Raw genomic sequence first — 21,239 nt, forward strand, 5'->3', positions numbered from 1 at the left:
GGTCTGGAGGCTTACTCAGGTCGGGAGTCTTGTTACAAAATTTTCTAAAGCATGTTAGAGTTCCAACAGATATTTCTAAGTATTTATAAACTTGTCTGTGGGGGAAACTATAATATTTGGACGTTTACCATGGTGACTGCCTTTCATTAAATATAACTAGAACCCATTTTAGGAACTGAAAATGTAGAAAGTATTTTTGGACCAGTTGTATAAAATAGAAGCTGTTTCCTTTTCTTTCTTTCTTCCTTCCTTTCTCTTCTTTCTTTCTTTCTTTCTTTGGTTTTGGTTGGTTGGTTTTGGTTTTGGTTTTGGAGACAGGTTTTTTCAGGGTAGCCCTGGATGTCTTAGAACTGACTCTATAGACCAGGCTGGCCTGGAACTCAAGAGCTTGCTTGCCTTTGCCTCCCAAATTCTAGGATTAAAGGCACGTGTCACCACCGTCCCCACCCAGTTTTCAAAGACAACTGTCTATGGCAGTTGCATAAGAACTAATAGATATGATTATAAACTGATTCAAAAGGATGATATAGTGTTAAATACACTGAATTCCAGGGTTGGGGATTTAGTTCAGTTGTAGAGCACTTGCCTAGCAAGCGTAAGGCCCTGGGTTCAGTCCCCAGCTCTGAGAAAAAAAAAAAAGAAAAAAAAGAAAAAAAAATACACTGAATTCCAGACTAAAAACGTTAGAACTTTAGACACAAGATCCTTACTTTATGAGAAGCAAAATGTGTATTATGAGCTTGACTATAGTGGCAAAGTCTGGGAAAAGGAAATTCAACATCCTGAGTCCTTGGCTTTTCTGTTACATCCAGTGTTTTTTTACATATCTCCTCCCCATAAGTTTAAGTTTTAGGACTTGGGATTGAGTTTCCCCGGGGCCTAGCAAAAATCTGGTATCTGTATTTGATAAATGGTGAATGAATGAACAATAGGCTGTTTGAGAAGTTCTCAGCCTGTGGGTCCAGACCTTTTTGGTAAAACTGTATCTCCAAAAATATTTATTTACATTACAAATCATAATAGTAGCAAGATTACAGTTATGAAGTAGCAACAAAAATAACTCTATTGTTGGGGTCACCATAACATAAGAAATTGTATTAAAGGATCGCAGCATTAGCATGGTTGAGAACCACTGGTTTAAGTGTGGTAAGAAAGGAAGACTGAATTTGAATCCTTTCCTCATAAATGACTTGATTACTAAGAAAATTTTATTTGAAAAAAAATATTGAAAAGATGGGAAATCTGGACTCTACTCCAATATTGCAGAACTTGGATCCAAATCCACTCAATTAGTCGTGGCTGATAGGAGACAGACGATCAAAGCTTCGTCAAACTTTTTTTTACATTTTTCTAATGTTAATGTAGAAAAAAATTTCATTAATTGGAAAAGTCTTAATTAGTTAAGTCCTAATTAGATAAGCCTAGTATCCGGTAATTCAAGTATACAAGGCCGCAAAGGCAGGAGCATAGAGATGACAAAGGATTGCTCTTTTGTTCGATTTGATAATTTTAAGTACCAACTACTTTATCTGGAAAGAAATCGGATTCTACAGTCTGCTATCTGCCCTCTAGCTCCTTGGAACAACACTCAGCACCACTCTCCAAAGAAGGAAATGAATACATTGTTTCTTGGAAACCGGAAGTGGAGCAGGGAAGGAACCTGAGAGTATCTTAATCCCAATCCTTAATGTAGTTTGCATATAGTACCTCCCCCCGCAAAAAGTAATTACAATCTCCCAAGGATAAAGCAGATCATAACAGCGGACGCTAATATACAGAACCCAAGCTTAACCTAAGAGCACATCAGAAAAGATCTGCACCTTGAAGGACTGAAATATAAATAATTCGTGAAATGAGAAACACAGATACTGAACGTCATACGAGTCACATTGTTGCTACTAAGCTGCTGCTGTCGTGAAGGTATAAACAGTATAAACGTCTTTGTCCTGGGTACATTCTCTTGGTTACCAGTAGGTACGCATGGCGAAGAGCTGCAAGTTCAGTATGGAAAACGCCCATAAAGCCTTCCAAATGCTCCTAGGCCCCAGAAACATCCAGGCGCGCGCTTTCTTTGGAAGCGGACACTGGATAGTTGAGTGAGCAGCTCCGCCTAACCAGTCCTAGGATCCACGTCTTAAGCCAGCGGGGCAACCCCTTGCCCGGTTGTCCTTCGCCAGACAAGCGTGGGGCAGCCGAGAGACCGCGCGTGGCGCTCTTTGGCCATCTTCCCAGTGGCTTTGCTGGCCTGGGTTCTCGTTTGCACACTTTCTTCCCTGACTTTACGTTGCTGCACTAAACCTAGAGTTGGCAGGGAACTGATAAGCCACGCCCCTCTCGTGACGTAGAGACAGTTGCATGCGGAAGCCCGTCCTTATTTCCGATCGGGTCCTGGCAGCTTTGAAAAGTAACGAGGTATATTATGTAATACATTTGCAACTTGCCAAATCAGTCGCATGTAAAGTGGTTATTTACAGGCTGAAAAATCACTTCTGCATGATTTTTAGCTACTAAGACAAGAAAATATAGCGTTTTTCAGTGCCACTGGAGCACGTGTTCTTATCCAGCGAGAAGCACCGTAAATACAGAGCGCGTGCGCGGGCAGGCGGCGGCGGAAAGCTTGCGAGATTACCCAGCGACTTTGCGTCCTCCCCGGGAGTGTCGGTGCTGGAGCTGGGCAAGCATGGGGAAGGTGAATGTGGCCAAGCTAAGGTACATGAGTCGAGATGACTTCAGAGTTCTGACTGCGGTAAGGAATACACTTTTCTTGCTTATCCATTCGGTGATGTCCTCTTCCTGCTATTCTAAGGCCGCTGGGAGCTGAGTGAGTGCTCTGATCTGTGGATTGTTGGCCAAGCCGGGGTCTTGGTAAAGGACACCAAGGTCTAATTTTCATGAAGTTTTGTGGAAAAAAAAAAAACTATCTTTTCCTAAACATGGTTCTTCCTTTCTTCTTCTTTTGCTCCAGAAGTGCTTGCGTCTCTGGCCCGGAAAATTTCACTGATCTTTGGCTTTCCAACTAGGGAAGGGTGGGGGGGTTAAATCCTCGAAGGAGGCCTGTTGGGCCCCCAGTAATAGACCCAGCCACATAATGTTGAAGAAAACACATTTGTCAGGTTTCACTGACAAATTTAAGCTGTTCAGCAGAGTGCAAAACAAAGGAGGATAAGGGATGCCTCTTGGTCCAGGAGCAATTCAATAAATATGTTAACAATGTAATTATTAAGTAGTAAGTACGGTGAAGGTAGCAAAGGATAAAGGAATAGAAAGTATCCGTGTGTTGGAAGGTGAGGGAAGAGTACTGTCTGAGTTTTATAGTGATGGAGACTGAATCCAAGAATCTTATCTTTGCTGTTAATCAAATTACAAAATTTGTCCCCAACTCTGAACCAAGGAAATATTACCTACAGGAGAATAGGTGTCCTTGGAGAGAGTTGGAGGCAGACGAGCAGAAACCCAAAGATGATAGTGAAAGTCTTCATAAAAAAGAAAAGCCAGTATGATTGGTTCTAATGGTTGGGGGCATGCATAGAAAATGAGAACCAAACCATATAAACCCTTGCAGGCCTAGTAAACAATTTATATGGAAGCCCATGAATGTTTTCATTAGAAAAACAACAAAATATGATTGTGTAGTTTTAGTATTGAGAGGCACAGAGATCGGACTTATATCTAAGGTTAGAATAAGTCGGTCTTTGTTTAGAAGTCGTTGGCTTTTAATAATAAGGACTGTGTTACATAATAGAATATGTTATCTGAGTTGCTTGGTTCCTGTATTAAGCCTTTGTAGCCTAGGTAACATTTCCAAATTAATCAACTGTAAGGTCCATATGAACTTTGGTGTGTAATTCCTTTTTTCCTATAGCTTAATTAACCTACACTTTTTCCTTAAATACTTAATTAACCTACACTTTTTCCTTAAATGCTATTTTTAAATAATGACTTTCCTTTTCAGCACATTCACTCATTTCTCTGCATCTTGACAAAAATGGGGTCGTCAACAGTGTTGGAGGATTGGGGAAGTGGGGACAGAACATAAAAATGAGTTATGAGTTAAAACTTTCTAGTGGTCAGTTATGGTGGGACACCAGAGTAAAAGATTTTTCTTTGAGAATTTCTAAGCTCCCTAAAGAATTATGTAGTCATTGAACTTTACGTTAAGAAGCCAGATGGATGCTACCTACCAGTGCTGTCTTCCTTTTCCCGCTCCCTCTTTCTCTGGACTTCTTTGCCTCTGTATCCATTGTCATTTTTTTGACTTGTTGCACGTTTAGTGTAAACTCCCCCTCCCCCAGTTTTTCACATCCCCATCTCATTTATATTTTAATAACCCTTTTTCTTTGCTTCAAAATTTTGACTCTTCATCCCCCCCCCCCCAGCTGGGGACCGAACCCAGGGCCTTGCACGTGCTAGGCAAGCGCTCTACCACTGAGCTAAATCCCCAACCCCTCTTCATTCCTTTTACCCTCTCATATGTTGTTGTCTGACTCTTCCACACTGCTTCCTAATTCAATGGAGAACAGTCTAGAAAGACCCCTGACATGAACCTCGGCCCTCCACACAAGGAACATCTACCCCATATGAAGGAGCAGAACTCTTTAATCCCCTCCTCTTGTTACCACCGCCCTTGCTGCTTACTGTTTTCACCACAGCTAGAGCACTGTATTAATTCTCCAGTACATTCCTTCCAGTTTTTGTCCATTTTAGTTTTGTATATTTCTACTAGATTAATATCCGAAATGTAACCTCTTATGTTTGTCTGTCTCCCACTCTCTGTCTCTCCTTTGTTTGTTTCTTTTCTGTAGCTCCGACTGTTCTGGAACTCAACTCTGTAGACCATGCTGGCCTTGAACTCAGAAATCTGCCTCCCTCACCTCCAGAGTGCTGTGGTTAGAGGCACGTGCCACTCTGCCTGTCTCTCTTTACATATCTCTTTTGAGAATGCTTCTTTAAGAGTTTCCCAGTTTTCTCAGTATAAAACTCTTGCCCTTTTGTTTCTTAGGCAGAACTGTTTTCTGGCCTTAACTGCATGGGCTCTACCAGTCATCGCGTGTTAATTGCTTCTATGTCATCTGTCCCTTGGGTTAGGTAGATACCATTTTCTAAAACTCCTTCCAACAATACCTTGTGTCCTTTCCTTGTACTCATTCTCACATGTCTCTCCTTTCTTGAAAATGATCTCTCAGCTAGAATTCTTGTTCTGCCTTGAGCTGCTGCTTCTGAATCTCCAGGGATAAAAATTCTCCCCAGTAGTTACCAAAATCCATGCCTATGTACTGTGCTTTCTCATTGATGCTTAATATCTGGAATATCTGTAGTTTTTGAAAACATGAGAGGCAATCACTATTAACTGTGTTTATCAAGAATGAATTTAACATGGTAGAGACAAGAATAACTGTCATAGAATTCTAGTCACATGCTGCCTTAACCTTTTTCTTTTGCCACAGGCCATGTATTCAACAATAATCCCCTGAGATCATGCAGTGTAGTGACAGCATAGCTAGGCTAGTGTCCATTAGTACTTTGTGGCCTCCATTTGCTTAACAGTACATTTCTCAGAGTCTCGGACTTTTAGGCTACATAGCTGTGACTTGAGATCTACTCAGTTGGGAGAGTTTTGAGAGGCTCATTTCCTAGCAAGATTCTAATAGACAAGACTCTGTGTTACTTACGTATCCTAATGATTCCTTTAATTTCAGGTTGAAATGGGCATGAAAAACCATGAGATCGTTCCCTGCAGTTTGGTTGCTTCTATAGCCAGCCTGAAACACGGTGGCTGTAATAAAATCTTAAGAGAATTGGTGAAGCATAAACTTATAGCATGGGAACGTACTAAAAGTAAGTATTTCGTGTGACATCTGTCAGTCTTCAGCTAATCTGCTTTCTGTAGAGCTGGCCTTCAAAGGGCATGACATACAGGTTGCCTGACTAGGCAGCCATGAACTGACACATTCTTCTGCCATTCAAATTGGTCAAAACAATCCCAGAGCCCACGCAGAGGACAGAGAAAGTGTCTAGAGTGCATTGCAGAAGAAATCAGATAGTTGTCCATTACCACCACCTTTGGAAAATTCAGCCTGTCACAGGACTCCAGAGGGTCGCTTCTCAAGCCATCTGTGATGAGGGTTGAAGGCTTGAAAACCTGTCACAGATCTTTTATAAATATAAGGTAAAGTAGTTACTGGGAAAAGTAAAGGCGGTAATGGGTATATACAAAAACAGGCATGAATTCATTGTCAGTTCAACATAAAATATTTTGAGCTTAAATACTTCCTTTTAGTTTTTGCACATTATCTTGTCACAGACCCTCAAACAGTATCTATACATGAATCACATTATAAAAGAGAAGAAACTGCAAACTTCCAAGTCTGGGTCATTCAGTTTCTCTAGCTAATACTTCCTGTCTTTAAATGCTTGCCTTGTGTGAATGTGTCCCGTTGCTACAGTACAACTAATGCCCTTACCTCATTTTTGTCTAGCTGTCCAGGGCTATCGGTTGACAAATGCTGGCTATGATTACCTAGCTTTGAAAACCCTGTCTTCCAGACAGGTAGTTGATTCTGTTGGAAACCAGATAGGTGTCGGCAAAGAGTCAGGTACGTTCTAATAGTAAAAAATTGGTTAAATGGTAAAATGGTAAGCATTAACATTGCAAAAATAGAAAATACAATAAAATGAATGTTATTTTAAATCTACATTTCAGTTAATGTTTTGCTGATTAGATCCCATAGCTAAGACTATTTCTTATTTAATCTGAGAAATTTTCTGTGTAAATACAACTGCATTTGCATGTATTCAGGATTGTTTTTGTGTTCACATACGATTGTAACCAAGAGGGAAAGTAAGCATTACTCAGGGTTCTGTACTTTAATTTTTGTCTGCTCTTCACTCTTGCTGATTCCTGTTTCAGAATTGTGCACTGTTTTCAGTGGGTACATACTCTTTGGTTGATTTTTACCAGTTTCCAAGCAGTAGTGAGTTGAGTTTCATACATTCCTCATTATGAGTAGTAATGGTAGTCCCTACCTTTAGATACATACATTAGAATCTAGTACTTCAGTGTGGGAATTTTTGAGAAGCACAATTCATTCCACAATGGGAAAAATACATAAATTTTGATATTACCAAGTTTCAAAAATATTTACTGATTTACGATATATATTGTCAGTAAGGTATAACAGTCTGTTTTTAATACAAATATAATGAAAATTTCTTAAAATACTTAGAGTGTGTTCTAAATGTCAGCATTACAAACTGCTTATCAAGGAGATTTACTTACAGGGTTATATTCTGACATTCTAACGTATTAGTTATCAAAGCCTATGAGTTGAGCATGTTGAAATAGAAGGTATTAAATAACCTCTCTTGGACTGAGGATGTAATGTCTTTGAAAGCAGGGGCACCCATTGGTGAAGTATGTCTCTGCCTTTTTGTACAGTTACACGAGAACACACTCTGGGTGGTCATTAGGATAGGAAGTGTTCTGCCGAAGACTGTCAGTAGGAAAGACACTGGATACAGATGAAAGCAGAGGAAGGTTGAACCATTCCACCAGTTATATCAAAAGTATCCTAACAATGCCTTTACCATTTTTGCTCTAGATATTTACATTGTTGCAAATGAAGAAGGGCAGCAGTTTGCACTGAAGCTGCACCGACTGGGGAGAACCTCCTTTCGAAATCTGAAAAACAAGCGTGATTACCATAAGCACAGACATAATGTTTCTTGGATTTATTTATCTCGTCTCTCTGCCATGAAGGAATTTGCCTATATGAAGGTACTTTTTAATGATTTTACATTTCTCAAAAAAAAAAAAAGAAAAACGTAGCTCATTTTAGTCAAACTTATAAAAGTCCCAATGACAACTATCTATCTGACCCCAGACATACACAGTCCCTGGGATCAACTCTTTTGATTATGCTCTTTTTCCCAGCAGCTTCCTCTTAAAACTGGTGTTTATTGTAATGCAAATTTCATGTGTGGCTCTGAATGCCCTTTTTATTGAAAATGGTATCTGGAAACCTTGTTTCACAACTAAATTGAAGAAAAGAACATAGTTATGGCTAGCAGGGTTTGTTAAGATCTACTTCCCTGTGTTAGAATTCATTATTTTAGTGTTTGCTTTTATATTTGTGTGTATGTGTAGACAACTTGCGGGACTCACTTGTTTCCTTCCACTGAGCATCTCCGGGATGGGATACCCACTAGGCCATCATGACAACTTAGGCTTTAGTTTGATTGAATACTTTATTTATTTAATCTGGCCCTTGAGTTGTTAATAGTGTTAGGAGAATCCCTTAAAGCAGCATAAATAAGCAAGTCTGATATTATATGTTACACTGCTTTTTTTTATACTGTAAGTTAGCACCTTGTAAGAAATTGTTAGATATTCCCTCCAAACCGTAGTGGGTGCTTTTTATGCATTAATGTTTTCCCAAGAGGAAAAGAGTAAGATAAAGATTAAGGTGTGACTTGAGAGTTGCACTGTAACATAAATTCTAGACCAGTAGTTCTCAGCCTTCCTAATCCTGCAACTCTTTGATACAGTCCTTCATGTTTTGATGACCACCAACCATTAAATTATTTTTATTGCTGCTTTATAATTTCATAGTAATTGTGCTACTGTAAATGTAAATATCTGTTTTTCAATGACTTTGGCAACCCCTGTTTAAGGGCTTTTTGCAACCCACAGGCTAAAAAACACTGTTGGAGACAACCATTTATAATTTTTAAGATTATATTATGCTGTTTTGCTGCCAAGACATTTTGATGCACAACTCTTTAAAAATAAAATAAAATTTTCTGGAAGTAGAGTGTATTTCAGTTCCTATCCACAGAAGGTGGCGGTTGGCAGAAAGCTTTTAAAATTAAGTACTGCGCTAATGCAAGGTAAAGGAACAGATAGCAAAGGACTAGCCAGTTTAGACCGCTTCAAGTTGTGGAAGATAACAGACACAGAGAACAGTTTAGATATTAAGGTTAAAGTAAAGAAGAAGATAGAATGAAGTGAATGAGAGTTGAGTGAATTCATAAATGGATATGATTGGACTTTAAGGAAAGAATTTTGCAGAAGACCAAGTATTGACCAAGACATGAATGGATGTGAGCCCTGTGTGTGTGTGTGTAGATGGTATTGAAGTGACTGTCCTGGCTATACTTTTGATATTAATTCAATTGTACTACACAGTTTAATTAAAGAGAGTTTTGCAAACTGGTCAACAAAAAATACAAAGGTGGTTCAGATTGAAATAAAATATCTACATCCACTGTAGATACTTTTAAATTATGCATTGGTATAGATAGCATCTGGTCTGATATTGGCCCTTCTGGCTTAGACTGCTGTGATATATCCACTTGTCACTTATGTGTATCATACGGTGCATTCTGAGGAGCACCATCAGTGATTTACAGACTAAAATGCCTGACCTTCAAGATAACTTACTTCTTATGCCAGGAAACATAAATCTACTACAATATTGTAAGCACATATCCACAGATCAATAGAAAGGAAATATCCTAAAGAACTATACAATTTTTTACATGTGTGTTTATGACTTAATGTACATAATACGGGCCGGAGAGTTGGCTCAGTGGTTAAGAGCACTGACTGCTCTTCCAGAGGTCCTGAGTTCAATTCCCAGCAACCACATGGTGGCTCACAACCATCTGTAATGGGATCTGATGCCCTCTTCTGATGTGTCTGAAGACAGCTACAGTGTACTTATATATAATAAATAAATAAATCTTTAAAAAAAAAAAAAAAATGTACATAATACATAGTAATTGTATGTTTTAAGAGGGAAAGTTAATTCAAAGAAACTTGTATTGTTTTTATGTATAGCTAGTTCTTACTGTAACTAAACCGTGTATTAAATACCCTAAGGTAGACTAAATTTTCTAAAGCCTTACTTAAGGAAGATACATGCTTTTGTTCTTTTAACAACATGATTTTATTGGCTTCTCATGTTTTTCCGTTTAGGCATTACATGAGCGGAAATTCCCAGTTCCAAAGCCAGTTGACTACAATCGCCACGCAGTGATCATGGAGCTTATCAATGGCTACCCCCTGTGAGTACCCATTAAGCTTAAAAGCAGAGGTCCCAGTAGAATTTAAGGCTCGTGGTTTTTAAGTAAAGCATGCTAATGGAATGTTGCTTCTTAGAGGTTAAAAATTTCTAAAGCAGTATAAAAAGCAAATTGGAAACCCAGTTCCATCCAGTTTGTAATCTGTGCCATTTGTTCATTGATTTGTTCAGTATTTATGAAGAATCTGTTGCATACCAAACACCTCAGTGAATAAGATAAAGTTCCCCCTGCCCTCAGACTAAACAGTAATAACTAGTGTATCAGTAAGTGCAATAGTCCAGGTAAAGGAAGGGTATTGATCTGTGGGTGCTCATGGCCATGGAACAAACCAGTGTTTAGAGCAGAGTGACTTAGGTGAACTGGGGCAGGAGGAAGGGAAGCTGTGAACAGTGAGAGCTGAGAAGTAATGAGGGAAGATATGTCAGGAAAACTAGAGCCGTTTAGGCAAGAGATGGTAAAAGCTCTGATCTCAGAGACAGTCAGAGAAGTGAGGAAGGTGCCCAGACTCTCGGCTGTGTTCTCCAGGCAGCAACATAGTTACATGGGTTGCATTTGGACGTTAAAGAAGTGGGAAATCGGTCATAGTGAGGCCTTTGGCTTCAGTGATATACGATAAGGAAAGAAAATCTGAAAGGCCTGGCCCCCCCTGATAATTCAGAAAAGAAAGAAATTTCAAGAAGAGGAAAGAATTTAACTGACTAGAAATGGAAATGAATAAGAATTTAGCAGCATAGAAAAAATTAAGTCTTGACTATTTTGTTTAAATGGGGTGGAAGGAAGTCTATTAAATTAAAAATGGATCATGGAAAGTAGAAGGAGTGAAATTAGGAAATGGAGTAATTAGTGTAAATAGAGGTGAGCTGTAAGGAAGATGTGAGAAAGGATGTGATAGTGGGAAGCAGACAGGATTGGAACAGGGTATGTGACCTTTTAGTAGTTGGAACTTGTACCTGTGCTGAGAATGAGGAGGAAGCTGGCAAGATCGGGAATGGAAATGATGACCATGTACACATGCCTGTTGGTGCTCTCAGGTGTCAGATACATCATGTTGAAGACCCTGCATCAGTGTATGACGAAGCTATGGAACTGATAGTCAAACTGGGAAACCATGGGCTGATTCATGGAGATTTCAATGAATTCAACCTCATGTTGGACAAAGATGACCACATCACCATGATTGATTTTCCACAGATGGTTTCCACTTCCCACCCGAACGCTGAATGGTATATGCTAAGACTGATTCGAGTTTTGGATGAGTTTGGATATCATAGAATCACTTTTTATTCATAATTTTCCAGTTTTCTGCTTGGATCAGTAAATGGTTTCAATCATGGAGATTTGTTATTCAATTAAGAGATATTTAAATACTAGAATTTACCCTGTAAGAAAATCTTGAAAAAAATTTTTAAAAGAAAAAATATACTTAGATCCAATTTTAAACCCAATCATCACGCTAGTCCTGTGCGTGCTGGAATGGACTGTCCACCTATCTTATTTATACATAAACTACAATGTGGATATCACTAAAGGAATTTGGCCATGACACTCAAATCAAGCTTTCTTAGCCAGGGAGTCTTTTATTCAAACAGGACCTCAAGAAGAAGTTTGGGTTTTAAGACCAAAGCTTGTTCAGAGGCGGAAAGAGTATGTGTCCTGTGTAGAAGTAGGTAAATGAGCCGTAAATAGAAAATAATTTATTGGGTGTTTACTTTACAGGTATTTTGACAGAGATGTTAAATGCATTCGAGAGTTCTTCCTGAAACGTTTTAACTATGAAAGTGAGCTCTACCCAACCTTCAGTGATATCAGGTCTGTATTCAGCACTGCTTATCATGATAGAGCCCCTTCAGTAGATTATTTGCTTAATTCTAAAGTGAGTGTCCAGACAATGTGTGTATGATTATTCTGTCTGTATATACGGTGCGTGCCAGAAGAGGGCATCAGATCCCATTATAAATTGGTTGTGAGGCACCAGGTAGTTGCTGGGAATCAAACTGAGGACTTCTGGAAGAGCATCCAGCGCTCTTAACCATTGAGCTGTCTCTCCAGACTCTACAATTGTAGTTTTGGATGTTGAATTTACCTTCTTATTTTGAATGTTGTATAAAATGTTCATACCTATTTTTAAGAAATCAAGGGTCAAATCTTAATGAAATTGATGGTGGGGTTTTTTTGTTGTTGTTTTGGTTAAGTTTTGTGCTGTGTTATGTGTATTTCTGTGTCTTAATTAGGGTTTCAGTGGTTGTGATGAAACACCATGACCAAAAGCAGCTTAGGGAGGAAGGGTTTGTTCGACTCACAGATCACAGACTCATCCAGGGAAGCTGAGTCAGGAACTCAGGACAGTACCTGGAGGCAGGAACTGAAGGGAAAGCCATGGAGGAGTGCTGTTTCTTGGCTTGTTCAGTTTCATTTCTTAAGCCTTCCAGAAGGTGACACAACCCTCAGTGAACTGGCCTCTACCATGTTGGTCATGAATCAACAAAATGCCCACAGACTTACTTACCAGCCAGCGTGGTCATTTCCTCCATTGAGGCTCCTTCTTCCCGTGGGATTCTAGCCTGTGCTGAGTTGACAGACACTGACTAGCTCACTGGGTAAGTGCAGAGAAGCGCAAGTGCCAGCGGAGGCCGGAAGAGTTAGGCCAGAGTAGGTGGTCGGAACGAGCCCCCTTCCACTAGGACAGTAGCACGTGCTAAGCCATGTCTACAGCCTGATGTGGTTCTTTTATTCATATTATTTATATTTCTTGAGCTAATCTTTCTCTATTGGCTTTATATGCTTTTAAGATATTCTCTGTTTTGAGTTTTATTGCTGCATATTTTAAACAACAATCTTTAGCTCTTTTTTGAAAGTTAATTTACTATTAATTGTGTTTTTATTTTATTTAAATCTCATATTTGCATAGTTGAGTAATTTAAATCGTGTGTTTAAAATTAAAATATGGAAGACCGACTGAACTCTCTTTACATTTATTAGAGTGTTGCTATTCATCTCGGATATCTTTTTTTTATGTGTTGTTTAATACTGATTCCTTCGCTCCCTAGGAGAGAGGATTCTCTCGATGTTGAGGTCTCTGCCAGTGGTTACACGAAGGAAATGCAGGCAGATGATGAACTGCTACATCCAGTAGGTCCGGATGATAAAATTACTGAAACAGAAGAGGAATCTGACTTGTCACTCTCTGATGAAGAAATGTTAGAAAGAGCCAAAGTTCAGAGGTCAGAATTGGAAAATGAACCAAACCCAGCGGATGAATCAGGTAGCTCCTGTTGCTTCTCATCTGCAGACAGCAAACAGATGAAGGAGGACAGCTTACCTGAGGAGAGTGCTGATGTGTCCAGTTTTGAAGTAACTAAGTTACATCAAGCTGTAGAAGAAGTGGGAAGGCAGGTTCTTACCCATAAGTCTGTTGCTGAGGTTTCTGAGGAGAGCACTAGAACTGAAGATGATCCCGGGCATGATGGCCAGCCGGGTCAGAGCAGCCCTGCTGGCTGTGCAGAGGGGGAGGATGAACTCCCCGATCTCATTGCCCTGTCATCATTGAACAAGGAGTTCAGGCCTTTCAGGTATAATTTTGTTTGCTTTTACCATTAATCTTGAGATCTTTGATTCTGTGAAGGGGGCATATTTGAAAAAAAAAAAATACTGTGACATAATCGTGTCATCCATCATCGTGTGTAAAAATGAAAGTTAACTTTATCATATTAAAAGAAATTTGTCTTTTCAATTAATCTGATTTCCACTACTCTATTGACTAAATTTCACGGACTTCTACCTTAAACTAAGACTCATTGAATTAACGTACATCTCTTAATAAATAGGTCTGGTTTTAGACAGGTTAAATTGTTCTGTTTCGTTGATGCGTTTAATGTATAAACTATGCAGAGGGTGTGAGCATGTGACACATGCGGTAAATGTTATTGCTGTGTTGACTTTCTACAGAGCATGTTTCCCGGAGCTTGGGGGCTTCTAGCATTTTGTTTTTTCACACGCACTTAAACCCACATAATAGTATTATGTTTTAAGTTTGTTTTTTGTTTTGAAAGTGTTAAGCTCATATTAGCAAACATCCTAAAACCTAATTTCTAGACTTGGGATAGTTTATGCAGAAGCAGACAATAGTTTATTGCAGTAGTGATTTCATTTATGTCAAAACATTATTGACAAAACTAGATCAACAGAGTATTGTTATGCATTTTCCAGTGCCTGTTCAGGGGCACATCTCTTACTGCTTTAGAATTACATTATTAAACTTTAAGTAAATAATGGCTTAACTAATTTTTAAGAAAACAAAAACTTTGTGTCCTTGTATCATGATCCCAACTGATACTTTTCAAAACTTTGAAAAACATTTTTAAAAAATTTTACATCACCTGAGATCGGTAACCTTAGCATTACCAAAAAGGGAATGCTCTGTCTACGCTCTTAGAAGCCACTAAAAAGAGAAGTAAGAAGGTAAGAGCCCCGCTCTCTGTTCTGCTGTCTTCTGCCACATCACTGCAGATGTTTGTATGACTCAGATAGGCCTTCCTTATCGTTGTTTTTTCCATACTGGAAGCGATTTTGTTCCTCTGGGTTCCTGTCCTATTCCAAGTGCACTATGGAACTCATGGCAAGTAAGAAGCTGTATTAGCCTCTCTCTCCATAGCCACCATTTCCTCAACTATCTCCAATACCTGTTTCCTCCACCTTGTTCCTGCAACCACCAAATTTTCCGGTGTTCACTGGACCAAATTTACAGTGTGGCTGATAATAATGTCCACATCCCATAGCTTCCTCCTCCATAGTCGTCATAACCAATTCCATGGTCCCTGCTCTGGTTACCATATCCAATCCAGTTCACCTTCATTTTCATAACCAGGGCCAGCTCCAGAGTTACCACCTCCAGATCTTCCTCCCCACCAGTTAAATCTGTGCGCCTTAAGAGCACCTTTATCTTCGCAGTCACTTCCTACCAAGCCTGACCCAAGTTTGATTCCCAGGACCCACATGGTGGAAGGAAAAAACTGCCTCTTACAAATTGTTGTCTGATCTCCACATGCATGCTGTGGCATGTGCCATCTACACAGAAAGATAAATAAATGTAATTTTAAAAAATAGATGTTTCAGAAAAATACTGGCTATTAAAAGTTAATGTTTTCTGGGTTCATGTACATGTTTATATTAAAATATTCAGCACTTAAAAGTATAGATGTATCCATGATGGTAGTATTTATTCTGACTCAGTGCAGTTTCTGAGAACTGTGTCTGCTGGCCATGGTGGTATATACTGGAAATCCTTGCAGTAGTGTTGAGGGCTAGAGGCCTGAGGTAGGAGGATCAGCCTTGGATACAAAGGAGACCCTGTCTCACAAAGAGAATGAGAATATTGTATCTGTACTCTGCTTTTGTTCAGAATGTGGCAAAATGATATGAAGAGTGTGAGAAAGAGATTTTTATAATTTAGTGAAAAACAAATGAATTGTAAGGAAATGGATACATTTCAGTTACAAAACATTCTGTTTGGAAAGTTTGATGGCAACATTGTGTCAGAACATTCTATGCGTGTTAAAATACAGTGGACTGAGTTGCAGGTACTTGCACTTACACTTTTATAAATATAATTCTGAGGCATTTCTTCTCAAGCTTCACTGCAAAAAAATACACATTAATCTTTCGTTATAAAAATTAACAAGATAAATTGTTTTTAAATTTTATCTGTTCTAGAGATGAAGACAGTGTGAGCAGTGTTACTCAGCATAGAACAAGAACCTTGAGTGTTACGTCTACCGGCAGTGTCCTGAGCTGCTCCACAATCCCTCCAGTAAGTACCACACGTGCCAGAGCGGCAGACAGAGCAGTGACCCTGGGACTGTGAGGACTTGAGGTCATTGAGATACTTGGATCTCATATGTTGTCCTTATAAAATGATAAGCATGGAGAAGTTTAGTAAGAGACAAGAGGGTTCACCTGGAGTAAGCAAAGCTTCCAGGGACAAGGCAGATATAAATTAGTTTGAATTTTAGGGATAAAATGTTAATGTATTTTGCATCCAGATGGGATTTTTGTAGTTCCCCATGTGATTCAGTCTTTGTTTTTAACAAAGAAGGTTATATGACTTTGCACAAAGGTAGCAATATGTCTGAAGTGTAGAGGCATACCGCCCCCACTGCTTACATTTGGGAAATAGGTGATTTTAAATGTCTGCTATGAGGGTTTCGTTGGTTCCTTGGGCATTTAGCATTTGAATCCAAACAGTGTACAAGAGGGATATTTTCTAGACAGGACGGTGAGCAAAATATTGTAGCCGCAGCTGAGCTTCTGACATGCAAGCCAGCCTTTGTCTGACCTAGCCAGAAGGACGAATCGCTGTGGAGATCTCCACACCCCACGGAGCAGACGCCTCTCTGTGACCTGTGGAGGAATGTTTCTCTAACTCCATGCACATTTGGGTCACGATGATAGGTCTCATTCATATCTGACATTTGGAAAGAGCAGGGATTTACAAGTAATTATTTCTCTCAGGAATCAAGCAAATCTGTTGGGTTTGCTTCCTTTCCTGATTCTTTGGCAGTCAACAGAAGCCACTGTGTAAGTTTACAACCCGCCCACACGCCCCACTTCAGGATCGTGCAGTGTTTTGAAGACTACTGTTTAATTGTGCTTTTTAAAAATTATTTTCTGTCTATCATTAAGAAAATAAACTTGGCAGTAGCCGTGCAACAAATTAGTAATTTATCAAATTTAATACATTAAAGACAATTTTGTTGTGTTCATTTCTTCTATTTAAGTAATATTGTGTTATTAAAGCTAATTTTTAGAGATAATTTCCTCATAGTGAACGAAGAAGGAAATGGTTGAGAAGAGAAGAAATGATACGGTGAAATGGCTGTATACAAAGTAAACTCGAGAGAGGAATAACTTCATTTTTCTAAGCTTATAAAAATTCAGATGTTATTAGCGAATGTTGGGATGTTTTGGATAAAATGAAATCTAATATTAAATGAGAGCTATTCAGAATGAGAGTGTGTCCCCAATGCACATAAAAAGCCAGGCGTAGTGGATATGTCCGTAACTCCGCACGGACAGGTGGAGACCAGAGAGTTCCTGGAGCTTGCTGAGCTCCTAGTTCAGTGAGAGACTGTCACAGAGCACAGATGGGGAGTGGTAGAGGAAGCCTACACAACTAACTGACCTGGCTTCAGTACCCATAAATCCACATGTGTTAACACACCTGTACACACAAGGGTGCGTGCATGCACAACAGAATAACATGAAAAATAGTTAATAGTTTATATTACAGTTCTGGGGCTTTTTAGAAACATTTAGGATTTGCCAGACCAATAATGGTGGAATTCTCAAAACGTAATTACATTCACGTTCTCTTTCTAAGGATTGGATAATTTACTTGACTTTCTGAACATAAAATTAAAACCTGAGAAGCGTGTATTATATTAAAAGATAGTCTTCATTATAGATCTCTCGCAGTTCATAATAACCTTTTTGCTTTTATACTCTGTTCTTCCTGGGATTTATTGGCCCTCTTTCTTTGACTTTACAAAAACAGAATCAGAATCAGGTTCTAACTCGTGCTGCCCTCTGTGTGTGGCTGTGCTTATGTAAATAGGTGCTGGGCTCCTCGGGCTCTTTCCACTTAACCAGGCAGGGGTTGATCTTAAAAGTGTGTTGTGGTTTTAGTCTTCAAGGATTTGTCCCGAGCTTTGTGAATTGTAGTGCATGAGCCTGTCCCTAAGGGGGAATCAGACCTTCAGCCTAACTCCATGAACAAAGATTTCTGTGCAGGCAAGGCTGGCCTTGAACTTTTTTTTTTTTTTTTCTCTTTTTTTTTTCTTTCGGAGCTGGGAACTGAACCCAGGGCCTTGCGCTTGCTAGGTAAGCACTCTACCACTGAGCTAAATCCCCAAACCCGGCCTTGAACTTTTTTAATTGGAAATAATTTTTCCCACAGTACATTCTGATCTCAGTTTCCCTTCACCCCTGATCCTTCCTAGCTCTCTCCCTTGTTCTCTCTTGCTTTTCTATCTATTGGCTATTAGGCTATATATAAACTCTTAACAAGTCAGTCAGTTATAAATTCTCTTCTTGAAAACATGTAACAGAATTAAGTAATTAATTGTTGCCTTTTAATAAATATACATGTGGCTAGATCAATGGGAGAATATTTTTATGAGACATTGTTCTGTATCTCTAGAAAACCCTGTGAAGACTTCCCATGAGTGACTGCTGCCCTCAGTCCTCTTTTCTATCCAGAGCACCACAAACAAGGTGCTGTTACATAATTCCAGCCTTTGGAAAGGAAAGCAAGAGCTAGAAAATCCAGGTTATCTGACTACATTCCAGTTTAAGGCCAGCCTGGGCACCCAGGCTACATGAGAGTTTACCTTAAAAATTGAATTAATGGATGGATGGATGGACAGACGAATGGACAAGCAAACAAATAATCAATTACAAAACCATGTTTTTTACCAAGAAAGAAGAAAAAGATTTCATCCTGGTTTTCCCCCCCCCTCGGTGTTCATGATGGTCACTAGGTGGCACTGTGGTGGTTGGTAATTTAAACTGACCGCTTTTGCTGTATAATCTGTATTTCTGCAAGGAATGCAGTCATAACAGTTTCTCCTGGTTTATCTACTAGTTCTTATGGTGGTGTTAGGATCTTAAAAATTCATCTTCAGCATCTAAATTTGAAAGATACCAGGGTTGTAAATCTTTTTGTTTTAATGATTTCTCTGTACCTTCTCAAGATGGTTCTCAGTGACACTAACTTACAAACTCTTTCCAGGAACTGGTGAAGCAGAAGGTGAAGCGTCAGCTGACGAGGCAGCAGAAGGCAGCTGCCAGACGCCGGCTGCAGAAAGGAGAAGCCAATATATTTACCAAGCAGCGGAGGGAAAACATGCAGAATATCAAATCGAGTTTGGAAGCAGACAACTTTTGGGGAGACTAATAAATTTCTGATCTGTATATTTTTTTTAGATACTGTAATTCTATTTTTAGCCAGTATATTGGTCTTTTTAAGACCAAAGCCAATATTTATGGAAATTATGGAAATAAACCCTTATTAGACTCAATGGCTTCCAAAGACTAATTTAATAGTAATTCCGCTAAGCACTCTGTTTCTAAGTTTTTCAGATAACTGATTTAAATCTAAAATAACTTGTGTTAAAAAACTTCATTAGCAGTAATTATAAAACATAGACATCATTTTTATTTCATTGTGATGTTTGAGCTCTGCCTTACTCACGTTGGTGACTTGCCTCAGATCCTGGCTTCACGTGTAATAAGGAATAGAACAACTTACTGCGGCTGTAGTTCTCTCTCCCCTTCTCCTGCACGCATCACAGTTGGCGTTTACTGCATTGGTGAGTTGGTTTTAGGATTACATGAGGCGATACAGTTATTTCGCTGTTGGAATGAGACTTCCGTTTCCTTAGACTTCTGTGGTCAAGATAAAGCAGTCAAGGGTAGTTACTGCTCTCATTGGCTGTGTGCTCCTGGGGAAAGAAGTTTTAGAGAGTCCTACCAGGATTTTTACAGTTGTCAGCTTTCCCCGGGTTTGAGCAGAAGTGTGGCTAAGGGAGGTGGGAGAGTGAGAGAGAATGAAGAGTGTATGGATGACTCTAGAATGGGTTCCTACGTCAGTGTTAACAAGTATCTAGTACGGGAAAGAAAATAACACTGTCATGCTTCACTCCTCCAGCACATTGTGATTCAGTAAGATGGAGATGAGGGTTAGTCCAGGCACCCGAGGTCACTCCTTCAGCTTCCCGATCAAACCTCTAGTAGCAGAGCCTCTCCATCGAGAAATGACCACCAGGTGGCAGTGTTTGCCAACAGTGGCGTGATTAACAACCAGATTCCATTTTACCTAAGCGAAATTAATTCTCTGGCTATTTGTAGCTGATGATTATCTAAGTTCATTTAAACGTTTGGCTATATGAATATATCGGCTACAGTTTCTCTGAAAATTAGGCTGGTTTTGGAAGGGTTGATACAGCCCTACTTTAAAATGTAGTTGTTTCTTTAAGCTCAGATTCTCATTTTTTATACTCTGCTGAAAGTGTTTTTATAACATGAACTAATGCTGAAGACAGTTTAATAAGTCCCCAAAATGTTTATTTTGTAGTATATTTTCTTATATCTGAAGTATTGAAAAGCAAATTGGGAATAAAAGTGTATGACCTCATTTTTCTTGGCTTTACTTCACAACCCATACATAAGAAGCTCAATTCTATTTGATAAAATTAGAAGACAGATTTACATGGTCTTTACCCTTAACGGCCTAAGATTTCAAGTGACCTGCTGAACAAATTCAAATCAGAAACAGGATTCAACCTAATCAGACAGAGTTCTTAGTACCTACTAAAGCTTTAGTACTAAGTGATAGGGAATTTGAATGGGGGGCGGCTTTGTGTGTGTTTTAATTTGGAAACTAGGATCCGAATGCTACAGTGACTTTGTTTTGTAATAAAGGTTTTTGGGATGGTATCAGTTGGGTGGAAAAAAAAAGTTTATCTTTCCAGACAAGTTCTAACCTACATTGAAAAATATCCATGGTCAACAATGAAAAGGCAAAACTAAACCTGTTCCTAATGCATTAAATCTGTATGTTTCGAGTGTATATGTTCCTGGGGGACCAGGATGTACAAGGAAGATGTGCTAGTGTCTATCATAGAGTGAAGACTAGATGAAAGAATGTTTGTAAAAAAGGACTAAATGTGTAACTCGATGGTAGAGTTATTTTTTTCACTTTTTTTTTTGTGCTACTCTGTGACCACAAACTTACAAAGAGCCGGGATGGTGATGCCTTCTTTTAATTCCAAGCACTCAGTAGGCATCCTGGTCTACATAGTTTCAGGACACCCAGAGCTGTGTAGAAAGACCCTGTCTCAAAAAAGAATAAGTAAATCGCCAGGCATGGTGGCCCTCAGCAGGTAGGTATTAGAATTTGAGGTCAGCCTGGTCCAGAGATTGAGTTCCTGGAGAGCCGAGCTTACACAAAGAAACACTCTCTGGGGGAGGAGGGGCGGGGACAAAGAAAGCTTAATGTAGTACTTCAAACATGGCGTGGTGGAGCTGAAGTTACTAAAGAAAGTTAACTGGACTAACCGTCTTTTCCATTTTATTTAGATGTAAGCTGTGGTCCTTTCTAG

At 39.2% G+C, this 21,239-nt stretch overlaps 1 protein-coding gene across 1 annotated transcript; it reads left to right on the plus strand.

Moving 5' to 3' along the window:
• Positions 1-2,669: 2,669 nt before the first annotated feature.
• On the plus strand, positions 2,670-19,157 carry Riok2 (RIO kinase 2). The gene is given in 10 exon segments (NM_001009687.1): positions 2,670-2,746; positions 5,697-5,835; positions 6,477-6,593; positions 7,599-7,774; positions 9,977-10,065; positions 11,115-11,306; positions 11,800-11,892; positions 13,131-13,652; positions 15,793-15,889; positions 18,869-19,157. Coding segments are annotated over 10 exon segments (1,656 nt in total). The 5' UTR covers positions 2,670-2,680; the 3' UTR covers positions 19,034-19,157.
• Positions 19,158-21,239: the final 2,082 nt, after the last annotated feature.

This window comes from Rattus norvegicus, chromosome 1, assembly GCF_021556685.1.
Source record: "Rattus norvegicus strain SHRSP/BbbUtx chromosome 1, alternate assembly SHRSP_T2T, whole genome shotgun sequence".
NCBI classification, from domain to species: Eukaryota; Metazoa; Chordata; class Mammalia; order Rodentia; family Muridae; genus Rattus; species Rattus norvegicus.